Source organism: Quercus lobata, chromosome 11 (genome assembly GCF_001633185.2).
Source record: "Quercus lobata isolate SW786 chromosome 11, ValleyOak3.0 Primary Assembly, whole genome shotgun sequence".
Lineage (NCBI taxonomy): Eukaryota > Viridiplantae > Streptophyta > Magnoliopsida > Fagales > Fagaceae > Quercus > Quercus lobata.
Window position 1 is genome coordinate 40,897,484 of NC_044914.1, and position 26,600 is coordinate 40,924,083.

The 26,600-nt window shown below is 35.4% G+C and overlaps 3 protein-coding genes across 3 annotated transcripts; 1 reads left to right on the forward strand and 2 right to left on the reverse strand.

Moving 5' to 3' along the window:
• The first annotated feature begins 14,763 nt into the window (after nucleotides 1–14,763).
• Nucleotides 14,764–15,819, forward strand: LOC115966865. The gene has a single exon (XM_031086009.1). It carries the CDS (start codon nucleotides 14,764–14,766, stop codon nucleotides 15,817–15,819), a length of 1,056 nt encoding a protein of 351 aa, XP_030941869.1.
• Nucleotides 15,820–19,581: 3,762 nt separating this feature from the next.
• LOC115969334 (putative late blight resistance protein homolog R1B-23) lies at nucleotides 19,582–21,231 on the reverse strand. The gene has a single exon (XM_031088958.1). It carries the CDS (start codon nucleotides 21,208–21,210, stop codon nucleotides 19,777–19,779), a length of 1,434 nt encoding a protein of 477 aa, XP_030944818.1. The 5' UTR covers nucleotides 21,211–21,231; the 3' UTR covers nucleotides 19,582–19,776.
• Nucleotides 19,582–23,542, reverse strand: LOC115969335 (disease resistance protein RPP13-like). The gene has a single exon (XM_031088959.1). It carries the CDS (start codon nucleotides 22,656–22,658, stop codon nucleotides 21,231–21,233), a length of 1,428 nt encoding a protein of 475 aa, XP_030944819.1. The 5' UTR covers nucleotides 22,659–23,542; the 3' UTR covers nucleotides 19,582–21,230.
• Between the last annotated feature and the right edge of the window lie 3,058 nt (nucleotides 23,543–26,600).

The following is a 26,600-nucleotide window of genomic DNA, read 5'->3' on the forward strand; positions in this document are numbered from 1 at the left end:
AGAGGGACATATAGTGGCAGCCCGAGGAAGAGGAGCTTTGTTTTGCTCTTGCATGAATTTCTGCAGTTTGTGGCAAACAGAGGTATCATGGCCTTTGGCATAGCAAAACTTGCAGTAAGTACCTTTGGAAGACTAAGAGGTGGGACACCAAGAGTTTATTCGTGGAGGAATAGTGAATGCAGCAATAAGAGGTTATAGGGGAGGAGAGGGTGTAGCCAACACATGGTCAGAAGATGACATGTGATAAAAAGGCTGATGATTCTCCTTAGAGATGAGCCCCTTGACTGCAGCATCAAGAGAAGGAGTAGGAAACCGACTAACCAGAAAAGCCCTAGTAGGCTTAAAATCTTCACGTTTAACCCATCATGAAATGCATAAAATGACAGCAGTCCAATATTTGGCAAAAAGCTTAATGTCCTCAAGATACAGTAGTGGAGGATCTACAGCAGAGAGTTGTCCCCATATAGAAGAAGTCTAAGAATGAAAAAAAAAAAAAAATAGACTAACCTATCTCTTGGCGCATTTGATAAAGCTTTAATTTAATATGGAACTCCAGGCTTGAATCATTAGTGTAATTGTAATGATTGGACAGAAATATCCAAGCAGCCTTAGTAATACCAAGATGAGGAAGAAGACTATGGATGGAAGGTACAGAGATATTGATAAACCAAGACAAGATCTTACTATGAATACTCCCCCGGTCTTCTAGGCGTGCTTCAGAATCATCCTCTATAACAGTAGTTTTGGAGACATTGGCATCAATTGTGGCTTGGGAATTGAACCAGTTACATACCTCCATAGTTTGAGACCCTTGAGAAACATAGTCACATTATAGAAACCATGCATGATAGCTAGTAGGAGCATCCAAGATAATGGTGATAGGACGTATAATATCACATTCGTTTTGTTGAGCCATAATGAAGAAAATGACAAAAAAGAGGGATTTATAGACCTCAAATGAAGAAGTGGAACACAAAATAGGAATCTACATGAAAAACTGGGCAAGATAGGCCATGTTGAAAAAACTTTTACTTTGGCAAAAAAGTCAACGCAGCAATCAACGATCAACGACAAAAGGTTAACAGGATGATGTTTGTTGACATAGCTATTAATGCTAGACGTTGATATGGGAAGATGACATCACCTTAGGGCTGATGTGGCAACACGCAAACTGTGACTGGCACGTGGAACGCCTGGGCACGTGGATCTAGAGTGTGTTGGCACATGGGAAGATCTGGTGGAGCGTGATGGCATGTGAGGTGCGTGTTTGACTCGTAGAAAGCTTCAACGGGGCGTGGGGGCATGTGAAGACACGGCTCTGGATGTTTCCGGTTGGGTTTTGTTTGGGACAGTCTATCTATGAATTTGTGGTCGTGGTTCGATGAGTTGATCAAAGAATGGATTGGATTTGAGGGTTGCAGGAGCTGTGGCTTGATGGCAATAACTTGCTTCTGACAGTGGCTACTTGATGAAAGCGAGGGCAACAGAAGAACACCAGAGATGACCATAGGTACCAAAAAGCCAGAGCAATGACTCTGATACCATGTTAAGAATATAAAGTGAGAGATAGAAAGACTGGATAGTCTGTATATTGATGTATATTATGTGTGTAACACTGTACAATAAAGAGCCTTAAATAGGCTAAGTATGTGTAAAGTACAAGTAATATGAGCACATTACAAATATAGTATACTGGGCTAAGCCCAATAAACTAGACTAGACTAAGCTATATACTAACAAAATTGACACTATTTCGGTTTTGCTTTCTTTTCTGTAATGTGTATGGTTTGCTTAATTTGAGAATTTTGTCACTAAACCAAGAACAAAAAAAGAAAACATAATAATAATAAAAAAAGACAAAAAATTCTGCAACTATGAAAGTTAGAAGAATTCAAAATATTTAACTGTAAATTGGTTGGTTTGTAGACTAAAAAAGGAAAGGAGAGATTAATCATGGAATAAAGGGTCCTGAGTCAATTTCTAATCTTATGTAGCACATGGCTTTAATGGACTTGATTACTGTTGACCTTCCTGTAGGTCTCAATAGAGAAAGGCAAAGGTTCCGCTTCGATCTTCGAAGTTAGTATTTTAATTTATTCTCAACACATTTTTTCTTTCCTTTTCTTTTCTAATTTTATTATAATTTATGATTATGTGTAGCTTAGACAAGTGGATAATGTTGGGAAATGGGTAATGCATGATTGTTGCTTGGATATGTCATAGGATAGACTAAAACAACACCATACGTATGAAATTATTGGTCTTTTCTTTTTGATGAACTAAATTATTGGTCTTCATAGATTATACAAATATTTTTAAAATATTGTTGGAAACCACACAACTTGGATTGCATTTGGCCAAATACAAGTTTTGGTATGAATTTAAAAAATGATCAGCTCATATAACTTCAATTTTAGGAGTGTCAACTTTCCTAGAAGTTGATGCCCTCTTATGTTAATAGACTACAATTTACTTTTCAGACTTGAGGAAAATTAATCTTTAATTCCATTGATTTAATTTCTGTTGTCTTAAATAGCATGGGCTCAATGAGGTTCTCAGAGGAATCCACACATTCGAGAAGATTCCACTCAAAAGGCATTATGTCAACTTTCCTTTTTCTATTTTTTTTTTTAATGAATATCCTTACGTATTTTGCATTTCATCTAGTTTTAAAGGACTAGATGAGAATGCTCTAATATGCTCTTTATTAAACTATTAGTATTATATACCGGTAAGTATGAAATTGTCCCATCTTGAAGATTTCAATTTAATTTTTGGTTCACAGGATGATCATCTAGGAAAAAATTATTATTGATATTTTGCATTTGTCATCTCCTTATGGACATTCTTTGAGCATGCATTGATGGCATATATAAAATATTACATTTATATCTTTTTGTCCTTACAGAAAAATCAATATTTTTTTAAGGTTGTAGCTGGCAAGCAATCCATATTACTATTTTAAAGCATTTCTTGAAAAGCCAAATGAAGAGTATAGTGCTTGGATTCTTGACTCATAGAAGTGGGGACGTTTGAGGAACTTTTTGTTCTTGATCAGGTAAGGCTTCATTGTCCAAATGATGTAACTGAAACCATATGGGTTTAAATAAAAATAATGATTGTAGGTGTAGAGGTTTATGCTTTTCTATGGACAAAGTGATGCTTGGTTTTGCTACGGGGCTTGAAGGCCTTATATGGAATACTTGGTTTAATTATATTTTATTGCAAGATATCAACACTATAAATTTTAATTTTTCATGCCTATTTCAATTAAGTGTTATTTCTCTTTTGAGTTTAACTTAGCTCTTTGTGAATGTTGATTCTTTGTTGTTAATTAAAGATATGCTTTTGATTCCCAACAAAATGGGGATATTAATCTTTTCATTCTTGATCAATTTTGAATGTTATTTGGATGTAAATAAGCATCAGTGCAATAGATCTCATTTTAGTTCATTTGGTTCTTAATGAACTCAGTGCAAGACAATGAGTTATATGTGCCGATGATGAAATTTATGTAATCTTCCTAGATGGTGGAGCATTCAGACAATGACGCTATATTAATTTAAAGATTGTAATTCCAATCCTATTTCCTAGCCAAAAGAAACTTTGCTTTTTTAATTGATAATAACGTATAGTTTTAAGGCATGTACATGCTTATATGTTTAGTATGATGTATGATTTACAAAATGTTCTAAGAAAGATGAAGATTTGAAAGCGTTATGGAGGCATCCAAATATATATTGAAATCACTCTTTAACCTTTGTGGTTTCAGATTGTTAAATGACTGCATATTGCAGAAGGTCATATTCATATTAGTTTGGGAGACTTAAAAAAAATAACAAAGTGTTCCCAAATCTGAATTTGGCACTAATTGTACTCACTAGAAAAAATTTATTAATTTTGAGCATTAATAGAATTTGATCAAACATTGAAATATGGTGGATGGTGGTACTTTTTTTTTAAGAAAAACTTTTATGCTGATTTCTTTAATTTCTTAAACATATATTGTAAATATATGTCTCATTACCCTCCTACAATTTATGACAAAACAATACAAAACTATTAGAGATATATTAGACATATTAGCCCAATGTAATAGGGCTAAGCTCACTCTTACTTATACTAGTAGTTTAGGGTTTAGTCGTCTATATATATACTTATGTTAGGATTCATTGTAACATAGGTTATTGTACTACATTCTTACATAATAAAGATGTAGCCTTTAAGAGATTCCTCCATGGATGTAGGCCGACAAGATTGAACCACGTAACCTACCTTTGTGTTCTCGGTGTTCCTAGCTATTCTATGCTTCTTCTTCCGTATCCACTCTAATAATATATTTAACATGGTATCAGAGCCAAACTTCGTTTTTGGCATCAAACAAACATCTCTACATGGTAAAGAAGATTCATACATGGATAGCACAGATTCACAGTGCCCCTACTTAACTTTAGATCTAGTCTCCACGCAGTTCGCCATGGCTCATTGCTATGTCAAGATCCTTAAGCCCAATCAATTTTTGCCTCTCCCTATCAGATCTGTGCAAATCGAGGCTTCACTTGTTGAAACTAACCACATAGAAGTGCTCCACGGCATCTTGTGATGAAAACCCAGGAAGCTAGTTTCCACCAGAATCTTCACACGTCGCCACACGCTGAAAAGAATTCCAGCATTTACTCCACATGCCGCCACAGATTCTTCACTTCTAGATCGGTTTTCAGACACACACGCCACCATGTAGGCCTTGTCGTCTGCCGCTTAATGGAATCCGATAATCTGGCTCTCCCTCACACACTTCCTAGATTTCTGTCTTGCCACCACGCGCTGGTACACTCCCTCACACTCCAGCTACTCGCCGAAAACCCATGCTGATGTCATCTGACGTCATTGATGATGTCATCACCTCACGTCAGCAGCCACACAAGCACGTCCATATCAGCCTTACTCTACGTCATCATATGACATCAGCAGATCTGCAGCTCGATTTGTGACCTGACCCAGAAACCCGGAACTGACCTGGATAGTGTAACTCGTTGACTAACGTTGACCCGTTGACTTTTGGCTAACCGATGACTTTAACCTTTTGGGCTTGACTTTTGCGTTGACTTTTGACCAAAAGTTAAAATTTTCGAAAGGGCCAATCTTGCTTAGTTTTTGCGTAGATTCCGATTTTGGACTCCGTTGCTTCATTTGAAGCTCCAAAATTGGTCAATCAGCACATTCTTCATTGTGGTTTCTTCAAAGGCGTTCTTTAAGACATCTCCAAGGGATCTTCTCATGCTTATCCAACTTCAAGCCTTCATCAAGCTTCCGCCTTGAGTTTGAGGAAGGGTGTTAGAGATATATTAGACATATTAGCCCAATGAAATAAGCCCAAGCCCACTCTTACTTATACTAGTAGTCTAGGGTTTAGTCGCTTATATATATACTCATGTTAGGGTTCATTGAAATATAAGTTATTGTACTATACTCTTACATAATAAAGATGTAGCTTTTAATGGATTCCTCCGTGGATATAGGTTGACAAGGCTAAACTACGTAACCTACCTTTGTGTTCTCAATGTTCCTATTTTATGTTTCCTTTTTCGCATCTACTCTAGCATATACAATATAGTATAACACATCACATTACTAATAATATATTTAACAAAAACAAAGGATACCTAACTTTGGAATAAAAAATATGGTTAGGGACTAAGGTTTAGTTTGAATTTAGTTTTACTAGCAAACTTCGTAGATTAACTCCGATGTTAAGGTTGGACGTGAACTTGTGAGTTTTGTAAAGACTGTGAGTATTTGGGTCCTTTGGGATGCGTATTTTGTTTTATAATTAAGGAAAAAGAGAAAAACACATTCTATATCAACTTTTATTTTACAATATTCCTCCAAAGTTATTTTTTTTATTTCTAATTACTTGAACTAAATAATTATAATGGATGTGTATGTAATTTATAATTGCTACTTCTTATGATGAACTTATTATTGATTGACAAAGTTCTATAACAATTATCCTATAATATATGTACAACATTCTTCAAAACCATCTTATATAAAACATTACAACATTATTCATGCATCACACAAGCAACTTACTAGTGTAATTAACTACTTGGTTCATAAATTATTTTACCAGGAGCAAATAGAAACAGGCCTTGTGAGTTACAATTGAACATTGTCATGCTTGGTTCACACATCTGAAATGAGTTTTAGTCATTGATATACATAGTAACTTTTTTTTTAATTAATTAATTAATTTTTTTTTTTTTTTTTGAGAAGGATATACATAGTAACATAAGAAAAAAGATTGTTATGCACCGTTAGAGCATTCACATCAGTTCATCTAAAAGATTCCGTATATTTTACACCAAAAACCTATGTTTTCTATTTTACACCATCATTAATACAAAACACCCACATCAGTTCATCTATTCTATCACCTCTTTTATTTAAATAATCAATTTTCTCAATTATTTTATTATTTTTCTCAACTAACCCATTTTAACCATTTTTATACGCGTGCTCTCTCTCTCTCTACCATATTTTCTGATTTCTTACTCTCTCTCTCTTCTATCTCTCCATACCCACTCTCTCCCTCTCGGTCTATCTCTCTCCATACCCATTTTTATACTTGAGCTCTCTCTCCTCTCATGGCCGATCCATCTCATAGCTGAAAACCCATGGTCGAAGACCCATGGAGAAAAGCTTTAACATGAAAGCTGAAAACGGAAAAGAGCGAGGGATCTAGAAGAATCGGTCACAAGCACCGATCCACAGCTCCAAACACAAGCATCGATCCACAGCAGCACCGATCCATAACTCCGATCCACAGCACAGATCCACAGCTCCGATCTCAACTCCGATCATAAGCATCGATCCACAGTTGCACCGATCCACAGTCCGATCCATAGCTCCGATCCACAGCTGCACCGATCCACAGCTCCAATCACAAGCACCGATCCACAGCTCAGTTCTCCCTAGCTCCAATCCACAAGCACCGATCCACAGCTCAGTTCTCCCTAGCTCCAATCCACAAGCACCGATGTAAATACCCCGATTTTATCATCATTATTAATATTATTATTTTAGCTTTGACAAGTGATGTGGATAAACATGTAGTGTCATGACAGGATTATTTACATAGTTTTTGGATATGCTACATGTGAGGTGTAATTTTGCGGCCAACAAACATTACTACCAAGTAAGAGATGAAACAATAGACTGCACAATTAGGTAACGTGTAGTCCTCATTTATTTTGTTTCAGTTATAGAAAGATTAAGGAATTAAAGCATTATTCTCCTTATCAGTTAAGGAAAAGGCTGAGAGAATAAAAACCTTTTTGGATAACAAGTCTAACAGTTATTGGAATCCCTTGGAATTCTAGCTTACCTAAATAGGCCAGTAGTTTAGAATACCTTAAATTGAGGTTAATTAGAAGCTATAAAATCTTGGAAGGCTCTAGGGTTACTTCATTATACGCATTAACAAAAAAAAAAAAAAAAAAAAAAAAAGAGCATGGATGGCTGGAGGCGTCATCTATAGACTATAGTTAGCGCTCAAAGATTGATCTCTCATCAGGTAATCATTTCCTAGTCTTGGTAGGGACAGATCTATAGTTTTTATTAGAGCTATTGTCATATAGTATTTGGCCTGTGATTCAAGATGAATAGAATATCTATTCAAGTGTATCGCTGCCATGATTAATTCGGTTATTATACTTTAGTGTGTGAAAGATTTGGTATGAAGGACTAGACTAGACTTTGAATACTTTGATTATATTACTAGTTTAGGATTGACCCTAAAGAGAAGGGGGTAATTCTATGGTACCCCCCAAAAAAAAGGGGGGGTACGGTACCCACTAGTAGATAACCTGCTATACCAGGTTACTTTTTTCTCACATTTGATAGTTTCATCCTCACATTGTGCAGTTCTAACATCACATGTGACAGTTCTTTTCTCACATCTAGTAGTTTCCTTACTTTTTTCTCACATTTAACTGTTTCATCCTCACATTGTGCAGTTCCAACATCACATGTGACAGTTCTTTTCTCACATTTGGTGGCTCCCTTACTTTTTTTTCTCACATTTAACGGTTCCATCCTCACATTGTGCGGTTCTAACATTACATGCGACAGTTCTTTTGTCACATTGGGTGGTTCCCTTACTTTTTTTTCACAGTTAACGGTTCTATCTTCACATTGTGCAATTCCAACATCATATGTGATAGTTCTTTTCTCACATTTCGTGGTTCCCTTTTTTTTCTCACATTTGATGGTTCCATCCTCACATTGTACAATTCCAACATCACATGTGACACATCTTTTCTCACATTTGGTGGTTCCCTTACGTTTTTTTCACACTCGATGGTTCCATCTTCACATTTTGCAGTTCTAACATCACATGTGACAGTTTTTTCTCACATTTGGTGGTTCTCTTACTTTTTTTTTTTCACATTTGATGATTTCATTCTCACATTGTGCAGTTCCAACATCACATGTGATAGTTATGGTTCCCTTACTTTTTTCTCACATCTGACAATTTCATCCTTACATTATGCAGTTCTATTATCACATGTGATAGTTCTTTTGTCACATTTGGTGGTTTTCTTACTTTTTTTTTTCACATTTAACGGTTCTATCCTCATATTGTGCAGTTTCAACATCATATGTGACAGTTCTTTTGTCACATTGGGTGGTTCCCTTACTTTTTTCTCACACTTGACGGTTCCATCTTCACATTTTGCATTTCCAACATCACATGTGATAGTTCTTTTTTCACATTTGGTGGTTCCCTTACTTTTTTCTCACACTTGATAGTTCCATCCTCACATTGTGCAGTTCCAACATCACATGTGATAGTTCTTTTCTCACATTTGGTGGTTCCCTTATTTTTTTTCTCACATTTGACGATTTCATTCTCACATTGTGCAGTTCCAACATTACATGTGACAGTTCTTTTCTCACATTTGGTGATTCTCTTGTTTTTTTTTTCTCACATTTGACGACTCTAACTTCACATTGTGCAGTTCCAACATCACATGTGACAATTATTTTCTCACATTTGGTGGTTCCCTTACTTTTTTTCTCAAATTTGACGGTTTCATCCTCACATTATACAGTTTCAACATCACATGTGACGATTCTTTTGTCACATTAGGTGGTTCTCTTACTTTTTTCTCACACTTGACAGTTCCATCTTCACATTTTGCAGTTCCAATATCACATGTGACAGTTCTTTTCTCACATTTGGTGGTTCCCTTACTTTTTTTTCACATTTGATGGTTCCACTATCACATTAAGCAATACCAACATCGCATCTGATTCTATTTTCTTCACATTCAGTGGTACCCTATTTTTTATTCTCAAATTTGATAGTTCCATTATTACATTAGGCATTACCAACATTACTTCTGATCGTACTTTTGCCACATTCGATTGTTCTCTTATTTTTACTCACATCTGAAATACCCTTAGAACCTAAAAAATGATCGAAATACCTCCAAAACCTAAATAAAAGACTAAAATATCCTTATAACCGAGAAAATGACCAAAATGACCCTAAAACCTAAAAAATGATTAAAAGATCCATAGATCCTAAAAAATTATCAAAATACCCATAGAACCTAAAAAATGACCAAATGACCTTAAAACCTAGAAAATGACTTAAATAACCCTGAAATCTAAGATAAAGACTAAAATGCCCTTTTAACCTAAAAAATGACCATAATACCCTAGAAACCTAAAAAAATTATTGAAATACCCTTGTGTGGGAACACTTCCCGCATTAAGCAGCTTTTGTCTGCTTTGGGGGCCCAGTCCCTCACGGTTTTGTCACGAAGGGGTGGGAGCTCAGGATTTTCTCCCTTTGGGCTTGACACCCGAGTCCCACATCACCCTAGGCGATGTGGGACTCGGGTGTCAAGCCCAAAGGGTGAAAATCCTGAGCTCCCACCCCTTCGTGACAAAACCCTGAGGGATTGGCTCCCCAAAGCGGACAAAAGCTACTTAATGCGGGAAGTGTTCCCACACCTTGAAACCTAAAAAATTATTGAAATACACTTAGAACCTAAAAAATTACCGTTATGCCCCCAAAACCTAAATAATTACCGAAATATACTTGAAACCTTAAAAATGACCGAAAGATCCTTGAAATATAAAAATGACCAAAATACCTCCTGAAACCTCTATTTGCAAGACCAAAATGACAATACAAAATTTATACAACCACTCTATTTGCTTGATTTGAAACCCATTGATTTTAAAATTAATGGATTTAAAAACCTTGATTTGAAATCTATTGATTTTTAGATTCCTTGTTTGGGTCTTTTTATACAATGAAGGGTTTGAAATTCCATTGTTTGGATGTCTAAATTTGGATTTGGATTTGGATTTAAGATCAATAAAGTATTTTTTCCAATTATTATTTTCTTAAACTTTTTACATTTTAATTTTAGTAAGATTTTTTAATAAATACATAAGGTAATGAAAAGGCCATTGATAATCCAATTGACAATATGATAAATAAAAATTTGTCATCATAACCAACTAAAAAAATGTCTTGCTAACTATTGACAACTAAATATTTTATTTCAATAGAAAGAGAGAACCCTAATGCATGAGTTTTTTCAGAACATTTAAAATCTCAAACTACAAAATTTATTTCGAAGTTCTTAACTACAAAAAAGTTATATATCAAGAGAGACGATAAAGTATCCAAAATATGTGTCTTTTACACAAAATTTAAAAGAACATACTAGCACTCAAAATATGTGTCATCATCAAGTTACTCCTGTGATGTTTTGAGATTCAAAACATCAAACAAAATTTATAGGCCTTATGTAACACAAATTTCAATTATTTATTTATTTATTTTGTTGAAAAAAAAATTACAAAGTACCCTATAACGAGAACATCAAACAAAAATCCAAGTCCGCTTTCTTCGTCACTGCTTCTTTGAAGAATTCTCATTCAATTCAATTAGGAAGCTTATATTTTCCTCATTTTCACATACCATCATTTGAAACATACCAGTATATATGACCTCTAATTCCTTGGCCTTTTTGTGATAATTTTTTCTTCTCTTTATCATTCAACTTCTCTTGTCCTTGTCTTGCATCACCACCTCCTTTTTCAGTTTTATTGATGAATTAATGAGTTTTTTATTGACTAAGAAATCAACCAAAATACAAGGCAAAACAACCAAGCCATAGCAAAACTAAGACTGGCCTCTGTAAAAAAAAGTTTATAATAGACCCACTACAACAAAACAGTAGGTTATGACTGCTTACACCCCTTAACAGTGTGCCATGATCTCAACAAATCAAGCTAAAACTGGCCACTCCTAAAACACAATCTACAACAAAATTTATACATTAACATCATCAAGATATTACAACTTTTTAACACAACATCAACATGTCACAATTGAGCAGTGAAACAATAGATCCTCCAGGCTTCAACAATAATAGAGCATCACAAGATATCCAGCAATACCAAGCTTTCAATAATTCTCCATCATAGGATAGATCAGTCACTAGTTTGATAATGTAGTATGCATTTCAAATTTGAGTCCCCATTAATAGCAAAGGATACGATTAAGCATTGAGTCACAACTGCAAAGTTTGCTCTCTAGTCTCCCTTGAACATCCTTCTTTATAATGCAAATAAGTTGATCTTCGGTGTATACCTTCCCAGAAAATATAATAGAATTTCTTTGCTTCCATACATGATAAACAGTAGCCCACAAAGCTAGTTTGCAAAGGGTTGTTCTTAAGCCTTTTCCTTTAAGATTATTTCCCCCTTACTCGTAATATCCTGCCCATCAGTCTTAGCAAAATATACTAGGAACAAGTTAATTGTAATTTCCCAGACCCTCTTGGTAAAAGAAGAACCAAAAAATAAATGGTCCCTGAACTCAAATGCCAGAGCTGTAGAAAACACACAAACCATCCACTGGAACTTGGAAGACCCCGTTGCAAAATTCTAGCTTTGGTTGAAAGCTTACTAAGAATAACTATCCAACCAACAAATGAATGTTTGGGAATGGCTAAGTTAAACCACAGTAAATGCCACCATTCCATATACCTCTGCTCCTAATTTCATTTCAAATACTAGCACAATCAAATTTATAAGAACCAACCCATAAAGCTCTGTCTTGCTCGTGAGTTTAACTAACAAATGCTTACTTTGGATATTCACTAAGTGGTCTAATCTGGCAAAGCAATGAAACAACACAAACCCACATACACATGCTACTTCAAAAGAACAAACAGACACAAACACTAGAAACCCACACACTCTTATATGCGAAAGTTTACAATAATAATAAAAAATAAATAAATAAAACATGACAAATGAATATTGATACTGTTAATCAACTCATATAACAAATCATGGAGAATAAAGATTCCTCCCCCACCGCCCACCACACCCACCCACCCCATACCCATAGAAAAATCGACATTAATCCTTTGAAATAATTGCATATATCTACCTTTTCAAATGGGTAGCCCTGAAAACCCAACAAAGAAAAAGGGATACAAAACAATGGCAATGAAACTAGGTTTCATCGTTTGATCCTTACCTTTAACAATATCAAAGAGATTATGATCATCTCAAGAAACCTTCACTGGATAGTAAGTCGAAGAGGTGCTAAAGGAGAATGACAAAAAGAACACAAGAAGAATCAATCTGGTTTTTTGAGAAGAACTGAAGAAGCAATCGGCAAGAAACTCAGAGAAGGATAGAGAGAACGGCGTGAAAGGAACAATCTGAATTTTATTTTAGGTTTATATATCTAACCTACTCTACCAGTAACCTGTAACCCATTAAAATAAAATGAACCGTCAAGATTAAAACTCCACCAAATATATGGTCATGATTTGTGTGGGTACCGTACCCCCCTAAAAAAAGATGGGGTACCATAGAGAAGGTGGTGTTCAATAATAACATGAAGTCTTGTAGTTGGTTTAATATGATATTTGATATATTGGTCGATTGTTATAGAATAACTAATAGGTATATTCGGATTAGATGTTTCTACGTATGGGAAATAATTCTACCTATATTGTGACTCTAGGAAAAAGAGAAGGTTATGGAGGGTTATAGTGTTTTTTTTAGGAAGTAGTTTATGATAATGAATTTTCATGCTTATTGATTAAAGTAATTTTCTGTTTAGAGCTTACAAAAGACTAAAAGTGCTCGGCTGTGTTCGGATATATAAGCAAGAGAGGTAAGTAATTATGCATAATATGCACAAGTTTTATCCATTAGGTTCTTAGAAGTTTTCAAGAGTTTTGTATTTCAAACTTATATTTTCTAAAGTTTGTCAAAGTATTTTGTATCTTTGAAAGAGAAATTTCGACTATTAAATAATGTTTTAAAGAGATATTTTGAATTTTAAATAATGTTTTGAATGTCCAAATCTCATTTAAAAAATGATCTCTAAACTAAACTATTTTCCGAAAATAATTGAGTTTCAAAGTCAGCCTTCTAAAAAGGTTCTTGTTCTTTAAATTTGTTAAAACCAAGTGATTTTAGTCATATTCCTATTCTCCAAATGGTATTTAAAATGTTTCTTTTAGCAAATTAAATTTTTAGATTTATTCAAGAATTGTATTATATTTATACAAACTCCTCAGTTTCTATTCATTCCCCAAGAGAGTCAAGCATCCTTTGATTTATGTTCTATTCGATATTGTGATTTTTGATATGCCTTTGTATTTGAAAATAAATTATTAGTATCAAGGAAATTATTATATTCGTATAAACTTTGCTTGGTGATATGTGACTCAAAATAAGTGTTTTAGAATTGATCAGATATATCAGATATATGTGTAAATCCGCTCACAGGATTGTATGTGAGAATATATGTTGATCCCTCACCAACAGGGGTTAGATGTTGGTATCCGCTCACAGGATTGTATGTGAGAATATGTGATGTGTATATGTGAAAATGTGCTCTGATCAATTTTATGTATGTGATTTCAATTGATTTTAAGATGTGATTACATATGTATTAAGTGATTCATTTTATGCTTTGTCGAATAATTATTTTTGATATCATTGAATGAGTTTGTGAAAAATCAAAATACTCGTGCCTGGCTTGACTCTACTCCGTTGTGTATTCTATATAATTACTTACTGGATGTGTGGCTCACCCCATCAATTACAATTTTCAGATTAAAGTTGGTTGGGGAACAGAACCTTTGGATTGCTTCATAAGGTGCAAGGTAGAGCGTGGGAGTTTTAGGCAAAGTCAATAATACTTGAAGTCTTAAAAGATTATTAGTTATTTCTTTTTATTCCACTTTAGATTTCACTGTATTTTGGAGATTATTCTAAATTTGAGGAGTTTGGATTTTTGTAAGAGATTTATCAATAGCATTGTTTATTTGGAGTTTCGAATTATGTTTAAATTAATCATGTTTATTGGGTGATATTAGTTTAGCAAGTTAGTCATGCATCAAAATTCATGTTCCATGGATTTGGGTCGTGACAGTGTTGGTATCAGAGCTCTAGGTTATGATTCTGTAGACAATTAGGACTTTTGATGTTTTTGTATAGGATGTGGAAGAATAGGCTTGAATCATTGGATAATCAATGGGTATTTTATGGGTTTGATAATTGTTAGAAGCATTGTTAGAAACTGCATGACTATATGCTTAGGATCATAAGAAATGTAAAAGCTTTAGTATCTCTCGTATACTTTGATTTTTCTTTGAGGTTTATCCAACTCTAAAGTGCTGTTTGTTTGGTTATAGGAAAATGCCACCTTGCAATTCTGCTCCTTCTAGTTCTGAGACAAATACTGAAAACCTTGAGGGTGTTTTTAATGCTATTAGAAGTCTTGCTGAGGTGGTGGAAAAACATGTTAGTACTAGTGGAACAACTAAGCCCAAAGATGCTGAGATTGAAGGATGTACCATTGAGCAATTCAGGAAAATGGGTCCTCCTTCATTTTTGGGAAACCCTGGTCCTACCGAAGCAGAGACTTGGATAATGCAAATGGAGAAAATATTTGATGTGGTTGGTTGTACTGAAGTGCAAAAAGTCTCTTTTGCTTCATTTATGCTAAAAGGGGAAGCAGAGCATTGGTGGAGATCCACTAAAAAGACTTTGCCACTTGAGAAAGATGAGATATTGACTTGGACTATTTTCCTTGATGCTTTTTATGAGAAATATTTTCCAGAAAGTATACGGGATGAGAAAGAAGTGGAGTTTATGGAGCTCATTCAAGGGAATAAAACGGTATTACAGTATGAGGCTAAATTTACTGAGTTGGCTCGGTTTTCCCCTCATATTGTGTCTGATGATGTTAGGAAGGCTAAGAAATTTCAAAGGGGTCTACGACCAAGTATTAGAACTAGGATGGCAGCCTTACGATTGAAGGCTTATTCTGAGGTAGTAGAAACTGCAAAAGTTGTTGAGAAGGAATGTGAAGACTATCAGAAAATTCGAGATCAAAATAAAAAGAGATCCAAGCCTGAAGAATCTCAAAAAGAAAACGAAAATGACAAACCATTCAAAAAGAAGACTACAATAGAACTAGAGCCTAAGGTGGTGCAACAAGTAATAGAGAATTGTTCAAAGTGTGGTAAAAAGCATAACGGTGTTTGCTATCATGAAAGTGGGGCATATTTTAAGTGTGGAAAAATGGGTCATCGTATCAAAGATTGCCCAGCTTTGAAGAGTGAGCCGATGGTTAAGCTTAATGATGTGAATCAAAGGCCAAAAATCCAAGGACGAGTGTTTGCTATTACTGGGCAAAGTGATGAGGAAACTAAGTCAGGTACCATCTCCTTATTTTCTCTTATTAAGTGAAACAATGATTGTTGAGTTTATGTAAGTATTGTGTGGTTATGATAGTAGACAAGGAAGTAATGGCTGACTTAATTATCTTAAAGATTTGAGATTTTAATGTGGTTTGGTTATTAGGATATTTTTGACTTCTAGATAAAGGTTGTATTCAACAGCGTATTTTTCCCTGTGGAAAAGATATCATTCATTGACATTAGGTGAATGATTAGGATGATTGTGAGGAAAAAAAAAAAAATTGTCCTTAAATCAGGTTAACATCAGCTCAAAGATAAGAAGGAAGATATTCTTAAGATTACCATTCATACAGGTAATGGACAGTACTGAGTTTTTAGTAATGATATTTTGGTTGACTAATATCTTTCTCTGTTCAAGGGCTAAGGTATGTTGAATTCAAGGGACTGAATTCTTTAAGGGGGGAAGAGTGTAAATACCCCGATTTTATCATCATTATTAATATTATTATTTTAGCTTTGACAAGTGATGTGGATAAACATGTAGTGTCATGATAGGATTATTTACATATTTTTTGGATATGCTACATGTGAGGTGTAATTTTGCGGCCAACAAACATTACTACCAAGTAAGAGATGAAACAATAGACTGCACAATTAGGTAACGTGTAGTCCTCATTTATTTTGTTTCAGTTATAGAAAGATTAAGGAATTAAAGCATTATTCTCCTTATCAGTTAAGGAAAAGGCTGAGAGAATAAAAACCTTTTTGGATAACAAGTCTAACAGTTATTGGAATCCCTTGGAATTCTAGCTTACCTAAATAGGCCAGTAGTTTAAAATACCTTAAATTGAGGTTAATTAGAAGCTATAAAATCTTGGAAGGCTCTAGGGTTACTTCATTATACGCATTAACAAAAAAAAAAAAAGAGCATGGACTGCTGGAGGCGTCATCTATAGACTATAGTTAGCGCTCAAAGATTGATCTCTCATCAGGTAATCATTTCCTAGTCTTGGCAGGGACAGATCTATAGTTTTTATTAGAGCTATTGTCATATAGTATTTGGCCTGTGATTCAAGATGAATAGAATATCTATTCAAGTGTATCGCTGCCATGATTAATTCGGTTATTATACTTTAGTGCGTGAAAGATTTGGTATGAAGGACTAGACTAGACTTTGAATACTTTGATTACATTACTAGTTTAGGATTGACCCTAAAGAGAAGGTAGTGTTCAATAATAACATGAAGTCTTGTAGTTGGTTTAATATGATATTTGATATATTGGTCAATTGTTATAGAATAACTAATAGGTATATTCGGATTAGATGTTTCTACGTTTGGGAAATAATTCTGCCTATATTGTGACTCTAGGAAAAAGAGAAGGTTATGGAGGATTATAGTGTTTTTTTTTAGGAAGTAGTTCATGATAATGAATTTTCATGCTTATTGATTAAAGTAATTTTCTGTTTAGAGCTTACAGAAGACTAAAAGTGCTCGGCTGTGTTCGGATATATTAGCAAGAGAGGTAAGTAATTATGCATAATATGCACAAGTTTTGTCCATTAGGTTCTTAGAAGTTAAAAGTTTTCAAAAGTTTTTTTTATTTCAAACTTATATTTTCTAAAGTTTGTCAAAAGTATTTGTGTATCATTGAAAGAGAAATTTTCGACTATTAAATAATGTTTTAAAGAGATACTTCGAATTTTGAATAAGTTTTGACTGTCCAAATCTCATTTAAAAAAATGATTTCTAAACTAAACTATTTTTCCGTAAATAATTGAGTTTCAATGTAAGCTTTCTAAAAAGGTTCTTGTTCTTTAAATTTGTTAAAACCAAGTGATTTTAAAGTCATATTCCTATTCTCCAAATGATATTTAAAATGTTTCTTTTAGCAAATTGAATTTTCAGATTTACTCAAGAATTGTAATATATGTATATAAACTCTTCAGTTCTTATTCATTTCCTAAGAGAGTCAAGCATCCTTTGATTTATGTTCTATTCGATATTGTGATTTTTGATATGCCTTTGTATTTGAAAATAAATTATTAGTATCAAGGAAATTATTATATTCGTATAAACTTTGCTTGGTGATATGTGACTCAAAATAAGTGTTTTAGAATTGATCAGATATATCAGATATATGTGTAAATCCGCTCACAGGATTGTATGTGAGAATATGTGTTGATCCCTCACCAGCAGAGGTTAGATGTTGGTATCCGCTCACAAGATTGTATGTGAGAATATGTGATGTGTATATGTGAAACTGTGCTCTGATCAATTTTATGTATGTGATTTCAATTGATTTTAAGATGTGATTACATATGTATTAAGTGATTCATTATATGCTTTGTCGAATAATTATTTTTGAATCATTGAATGAGTTTGTGAAAAATCAAAATACTCGTAACTGGCTTGACTCTATTCCGTTGTGTATTCTGTATAATTACTTACTGGATGTGTGGCTCACCCCATCAATTACAATTTTCAGATTAAAGTTGGTTGGGGAACAGAACCTTTGGAGTGCTTCATAAGGTGCAAGGTAGAGCGTGGGAGTTTTAGGCAAAGTCAATAATACTTGAAGTCTTAAAAGATTATTAGTTATTTCTTTTTATTCCGCTTTAGATTTCACTGTATTTTGGAGATTATTCTAAATTTGAGGAGTTTGGATTTTTGTAAGAGATTTATCAATAGCATTGTTTATTTGAAGTTTCGAATTATGTTTAAATTAATCATGTTTATTGGGTGATATTAGTTTAGCAAGTTAGTCATGCATCAAAATTCATGTTCCATGGATTTGGGTCTTGACAACCGATCTCCCTAGCTCCGATCAGGCTCCGATCAGGCAAGACCCATACCCATGAGCTCTGATCAAGCGAGACCCACGAGCTCCGATCGTTTCGATAAGCACCGATCTATCTCTTTTTTGTTTTTCCGTTTGGATTTGTTTGTGTGTGAGTGTGTTTGTGTATCTCTGTTTTTTTTTTTTTTTTTAGCAAGTGTAACTCTGTGTTGATTTTTCTGTGTGGATGTGTTTGTGTGTGGGTGTGTTTGTGTGCATCTAAGGAAAAGAAGATGAGGAGTTGAGGTCGTTGTGCACGAAGAAGAGAGAGAAAAATTGGTGCGAACGAAAATTAATAAAAAACTAAATACACATGCTACAATGCCCGTGTAAATTTACACGGATACTGTAGCTCGTTGAAAATTTTAGATGATTATACACGATTTTAAATGGACTGATGTAGTGTATTTTTTGGTTCAAAATGTGTAAAAGTGACCAAAATGTGTATTTTACACATTTATACAAGAGCTAATGTGAATGTTCTTAAAAATATAACTAAGAAAATAGTGCAATAATAGACATCCATAAAAATAGCATTACGGCAGAGTAACTTGACTGATTCCACTTGTTAACTAATAATTACTAGTTTTAAGTACAAGCACAAGCAGAATTCACCATCAAAACATATGACAAATTCGTTGATGCATTGCATTCCGTTTCCAAGATATCTTTGTCGAAGCATTTTATGATAAAAGCAACATTATTTGAATTATCAAAAAAGACAAAATATATATATATATATATATATATAATATAAACAAAATAAAGGTTCAGTGCCCATTATTTCAGAACCAATGTCACATGGAATCAAATTTCCTTCCTACTTGTTAAAGAAAAAAAAAAAACAAAAAACAAAAAACAAAAAACAAAAAAACAAAAACAAAAGATGGAAATCTATACTGAAAAAAAAAAATCTTTAGAAATTAATATAATATAATTGAATTCAAACACAGACTAAATAATAATAATAATAATAATAATAAAGCTTTTCAGTTTAGTAGTGTTCCAATCCCAAGATAATACCTTCCTCCAAACCAAGCCGGATTTATCACCACAGGTCCATAAACAAAAAACAAATACAGTAAAGGCTTAAGTTAACAAACAGCTAAGATAATCAGGAAAGAGAGGAGCATTGACCACCAAAGCATAGCACAACAGACTACTTATCTCAATTAGTTGTTGGGAATGGGTCCAGAGATGGATAGACTTGGAGCCTACATCCATCCCTCATCTGAAACTGTTGAAGCCCCTTAACCAATTGTGGATCGGGATAGAAAACTTCCACATCCTGCAAGGCGCTCGAGCACCATAGTTCGTCCAGGGGCAGCATATAAAATTTGCAACGCTCGATGACCAAACGTTGAAGCCTTGGCATTGCACCTTTCTTCATAGTCCATTGCATATGATTTAATTTTGCCATTTTGAAGACTCGGAGTTGACAAAAACTATGTTCATCGCATTCAAGTACTAAATTGTCACATCCAACTACTTTGAGTATTCGAAGGTTGGTAAGGCTACACAACACTCCGAAAGATGGAGAAAAATTTGGCATATCCAGCAAGGTTAACTTTGTTGGGATCAACTGGAGTGAACTAGGATTTGAAAGTTTATAAATATATTTACAAACCTTCAAAGTCTGCAGATGACGCAAGGGATGGATGCTTGACAATGACAATATGAATAACCTTGACTCGTGCACATTTGATGAACACAATCCTAATTTTCTTAGGTTAGGAAATCTGGCCTTGGCAAAGAGACTCTCAGTGTAGTGATTTAATGCTATACCAGTAAGGACTTGAAGATTGGGTAAACCCTCTTCATTGTCTGTTCCAGGTAGAGATGTTGGCCCATTCAAGTACAAATGTCTTAATTTTTGTAACTTCCATAACCCCTTGGGCAAGCTTTCAATTTTAGAATTTCTCATATCTAGCGTCTCAAGATTCCAAAGGTTGCATAAGGAATTTGGAATGATGACATGAGGCAAACCAGATGAAATGCTCAAGTACCTCAAAAGAAAAAGGTTTTGAATCTTTTTGGGGATTGCGCAACAAATGGCCATATTTCTAAGCTCTACCACCCGAACAAACTTGTTACTTTTGCATAGCCATTTCAAGTAGTAGCCTTTGTCAAGAGGACTCTCAAGCCTGACAACTCCCTGAAAGCCTATTACAGAACGATTATTTGAAGACTTACAAGGGTTGGAAGAAATGTATGGATTGTTGGCAAAGTGGATGGAAATTCTATGACATTTGCTCATGGGTGAAAGCTTAACATCTGAGCAAACCTCAAGAAACTTCTCTTCAGCACTTTCTGATATACAAAGGTCTCGTAAAAGATCATGGATACAACATGTTTTGACTCCTCCATCTAGCCTTTTTGTTGCCACTTGAATCAAGCTCCAATCAATGAGTTCCTCCAAGTAGTCTTCAGCAACGTCCTCTATATTTCTATTCCCAATTTGTTGAATGAATCCCTCGGCTATCCATAGTCGGATTAGTTGCCTTACTGGTATCTCAAAGTCTTCTGGGTAAATACCAAAATATAGAAAGCATGGTTTCAAGCGTCGGGGTAAGTGATTGTAGCTTAGAGCCAATATGTCCATGCAACTTGATCTATCCTGAGTCAGATACGAGAATTGACATGGCCAATATATTTTGACCATGTTCGATGTGTTTTCTCCTTATTCGCCAAAAGACCCCCTAATACCACAATAGCAAGTGGTAAGCCTTGGCAACTGTCCACAATTTGTCTCCCTAAAGTTTCAAGTTCTAAAGGGCATGTAGCTCCTCGGAACACCTTCCTACAAAAGAGTTCCCAACTTTTATCTTCATTAAGAAATGGGAGTTCATAAGGAGGAATAGGAACACTATTGACACTAGTTCCATGTAATGCTACTTCTTTTATTCGGCTAGTAATCAATATTCTACTCCCATTCAAGTTATTAGGAAAGGCGGCACTTACCTCATTCCATGCTTCAATTTCCCAAATGTCGTCTAGGACAACTAGGTATCTCTTGTCTTTCAAGCAATCGAACAACAAACTTCTCAATTCATCTTCATCCAAATCTTGCCACCCTACACCATTCTTTTCGTAAATACCTTCCACGAAAGCTGACATGGAATCTGACAACCATTTTGGCAATTTTTTTTTTTTTATGTGTTCCAAGAAAGCAAACAATGCCTTTCTGCATTCTTCATCATTCATTGCCTTGATTCCGTTCAAGTCTTCAATTACTGTCCCTTTCAATTTATCTTTGTTCGTGCTATACTTAGCTTCCAGACCGTGAAGTAATTCTTCTTTCAATTCAACTTTCAAAATAAACTTCTTCAATTTTGGCATTGGTGTCATACCCTTCAAAGTTTCAATCAACATGTCTCTGATTTTATATTCTTGAGAGACATACACCCACCCATGGAAATCAAAGTGGTTCTTGACATGATTGTCATTGTAGATCTTCCTAGCAAGAGTGGTCTTACCTAAGCCACCCATGCCAATGATTGAAACAAAATTAAGATGCAATCTACCTTCAATAAGCTGCTTCACCAATGCCTCTGTGTCATGACCAAAGCCCACCACGTGATCTTCCTCTACGTATCTCCTGCGCTTGTGTAGTTTCACCTCTGCTTCTGTTTCTCCTCCGGATGATTCAGCTATTTCTATGCCGTACTTGTTCCTATTGTCGTGAATTTCCTTGTTGATGATCTTGATGCTCTCTATCTTTTTTGCAACCTCGTGAAACGATATTGCTCGGTTACAAGAATGGATTAACTTCCCCAGCTTGCCTTTTCTTCTGTGCTTTGTCACAGCCATGATGAACATATCAACAACATCCTCAGCCTCATAAGCTACGTCCCTGATTTGGCTTACTACCACTTTCACCAACTCATTGTCATGTCGTTTCCCATCAGTATTTTTCAGGAAGGCATTGATCAGAGACAGCTCATTCTGAAGTGACCTCACTTGATCCTCTACTCCCCCTAGCAATTTTGATTCTTGGGAGAGCAACTGAGTCACGTTCTCCAACAGGAAACTCACAACACTATCTACCATGTCTGCTTAATTATTTTCCCTTCTTTGTGGGCAAAACACTAAAACTTAGTACAAATCAATTAGGGCTCGTTTGGTTTAGGGCTGACCCAGTTTTCATAACTCAAACTCAAAATCCATAACTCATAACCCAAACCCCACTATCACTCAAAAAATCCAACACTTTTGTTTGGTCACAAAACTCAGCTCCACCACCACCACCGGCAAACCCAGAAACCCACAACCACAACCTTCACCACCAACAGCCCTCAACACAAACACAACCTCCACCAAAAAATCCGAATGAATCAAAAATCCAAACCCACCAACAGCCCTCAACCAAAACCACAACCTCCACCAAAAAATCCAAACAAATGCACAGAAAACCCACAACCACAAGCTCCACCACAGCCCAAGCCTCAAACCACAACCACAACAAAAAAACCCAAACCCAAATCCTTAGATCAGAGACCCAAATCCTTAGATCGGAGACCCAAATCACAAAAATACGATATTAAGGAGAGAGATGAACCGATCTGGCAAAGGGGAGAAAAGAGGGAGAGAGAAAATGCTCACCAAAACTCAAGAGAGAGAAAATGATCTTGCAAAGGGGTAGAGAGAGCACGGGCCGAAGTGAATGAGGCTGAGCTTGAACCAATCTGGGCTGCTTGAACTGAGAGACTTGATTGAGAGCCATCTCACGGTGGCAGAGGGTTTTTGGGAAAGGAAAGTCCGGAAGGATGAAGGAAAGTGTTTTATGATGACTATCAATCATGTGGACTTGAAGTTAGAAATGAAGGGAGGAGTGAAGGAAAGTGTTTTCAAACACATGTACCAGCTCTAAAATTCTTAGCTGAAAAGTTTGGCAGTCCAAACAGCGATGTTCTTGTCTTGTTCATGGGCTTGTTGGTCTGTTGTGAGATCAATAATAATGAGTACTACTTTCTTATCCTTTTATTTTTGGCTGGTTAGAGACATTACATTAATGTCCGTTTTACAGTAGTGCCGACACATATTATTTATTGGGTTGTATCTTTTTTTTTTGAGAAACTTTTCTCAATTTTGTTGAGAGATAAATAGACTAAACACACACACACATAGGTGCCGAGTCTATTGGGTTGTATCTTCGTGCATATATATATATATATATATACCTAAAAAAAATACACATTAAAATTATGATATAATTTATATATATATATATATATATATAATTTAAATATTATTGATAACTGATTTCAAAAAAAAATATATTATTAATAGTTATTCTTATATTTTTTTAACTCTTTAAAAAGTCTAGTAAAAATATTAATAGGTAAAAATATTAATGGTCTATTTTTTAAGTTTTAAAAAAAAAGTATATTCATTAATTCTAAACTCTTTGATTTTTGTACGCAATAACTCACTTGAATTAACATTTATGATATGGTCTCACATTTGACTTCAAATTAAAAAATAGAACTCTCTCTAAAATACATAATTTAGGACACAACACAAAATTATACTTCAATTGTAGAATCTAATTGAAGTTTTGTAAGTTTTGCCTATATATATATCTTCCAATTTCTGGATCTATCCTTAGATCTGAAACAGGGAGTGTATGGACGCCTTCTGTACCTAGTTACCAACTTACCGCCGCTCGGACACCTTTCTGTGAATCTTGCTACTACTGACGGCCGCTTTTCCCTACTACTGAGTGTATGCGATCCCTATCCTCTCCGACCCTAACGCCTAACGCTCTCCTGGCTAACGGCTCAACGGGCATTACAGATTGACTCGGGTTCACACTCAACCTCGGTACTTTAGACTTACTGGGTAGCAAACGATCACAGAATAGGAATTACTCCTAGACTTACTGGATAACATTCTGACACAGAACTTAGCATAGTACACGTCTGCAACAAATTGTGGGAAAGAAACAAAGAATGGAAAAAGAAGATAACTGGGAAGCAAAGGATTAGCTTAAACAAGTAATCACAAGATAATAAACAGTTTGAATGAACGGGAGGCTCAGCCTACCACCAAAAGAAAGAACAATAAAAACTGGCTAAGATGAAGTAGTAGATGTAGAATGCAACATATGGGAGTGGAAGTGCAATCAGAAAATAGATGTAAAACAAAATAATGTTTGTTAGAGATAACATACTTCAAAGTAATGAATAACCACAAAATAATGGATAACTATGGCAATTGTACCGGCCAACTTGATTAAATTCAAAATAATTTCAGTAACTTACAAACACTTACGATCGAGCTTAAATGGCTCTGATACCAAATGGGGGTAAGCTACAACAAAGAGGTGCCGTTCGGAGGGCACTGGGGGCGGAAGCATAAATAGGTTACAAGTGTAGTTCTAGTACAAGTGTAAACTAGGGGAAGGAAGAAGAGAGTCATTCTGATTACAAGTGAAAGACCTCTGAGGTAATTCTAAGAGAAGTGTAGAATTGAGCCTGCTGAAGACTGAGGCCAAGGATACCTTATATAGATGGAGGGAGCCTTGGATCCATTCAGGAGACTGCGTGAATTACGAAAGGTGAAATGCTTTTACTTCCAGGTGAATATCTTTTCAGCCGAAAGCAACAGTAACTTCAATGATTCTGCTGGGGCACTGTTGAGTGAACAGTAACTGGTCACTGTTTATGAACAGTGTATTGTCCCCTTGCTTTTGCAAATAGTAACTCTGCATAGTGTTCTGGACTGTGTAGTGAATAGTGTTCTGTCGGTCAACTCTGCAGTGCGGGTACTGTTCTGAATAGTAACTGGATTTGCAAAGGTGGTTCTTTGAGCTGGTCAAGACTTCAGAAGCTGTTCTGGAGCATCTAGGAGTCGTTCCGGAGATGCATTAATCACTGTCCAAGTTGTAACCATCATAAGGATCTTGAGAATCCTGGAATGGGTCAAAAGGGACACGATTGTAAGAAGCTTCAGAAGAGGCAGGAGAGTTCTTTTCTGCTGACTCTAGCTGTGCAGATTGAAGGAGTAGCTGCTGGGCGAGATCTTTAAGTTCTTTGCTAGATTTTCCGGATATTTGGACGGAGTCTAGACTGGATTGAGATCTTGTGCGAAGAGCTACAGGTTTCTGTACTGGAAGAGGAAAGTCTTTATAAAGTTGGTTGATAGCATCAGTTGGCCTGAATTTATCCCACCATTTTGTAAAGAATTCCCTATCGAGTATATTCTGGTTAATGGCATAATTCCACATACATATCCAGTGGATCTTGTACTGTATTGTCATGTGCAAGATGGCCGGAAACTGGGAAGAATGCCTATCTGCCTGGAATCTGGAACTGAAATATCTTAGTGCATCCTGTAGGGGTTCTGGGAAGTTCTGAGGGGTTGAACCAAACATTTCCCACCACTTGAGGAACCACGAAGGTATTTGTCCTTTGAACTTTCTGTCAAACTGGATGAACCATGAGTGATCATAGGTCTCATTTTGAAAGAATAGTACTTTTTCAAATGCATCCATATAGTCATAATAATTATACAGGGGTTCTGAGCCCTTAAGTGTAGTGAGCGTTCTAAGAGTGGAGGGGTGACCCCAATCTTTGCAGCTTACGAAACTTTGAATTATGAATTTATGGTATAGGACAATTGAGGGATTGTTCCTATCTCTGATATCTTCTATTCTGGCAGACTTTTCTTGAGTGAGAATGCCTTTATAGAACTTGATGTTTTTTTTTGGGCTTTTAGGAAGGAAGTGCCATTCATGGGGCAAAACTTCCATTGCTAATGCCAACGGATCCGTTATATGGGCCAAGTGAGGCTCGACATAAGAGATGTGCTGAACAAAAGGTTTCTTGAGGTAAGAGGCTCTACCTGTTCTGGGAGGGAGAGCATAAGAGGGTTGCTTAGGCACGATTGGGCCAAAGGGTTCATCTACAGTGTATGGAGAAGATACAACTTTGGGAGGTAATGTGGCTAAAGCAGAGCTGTAACTGTGTTGTCCTTGGGGCCTATGGTAGT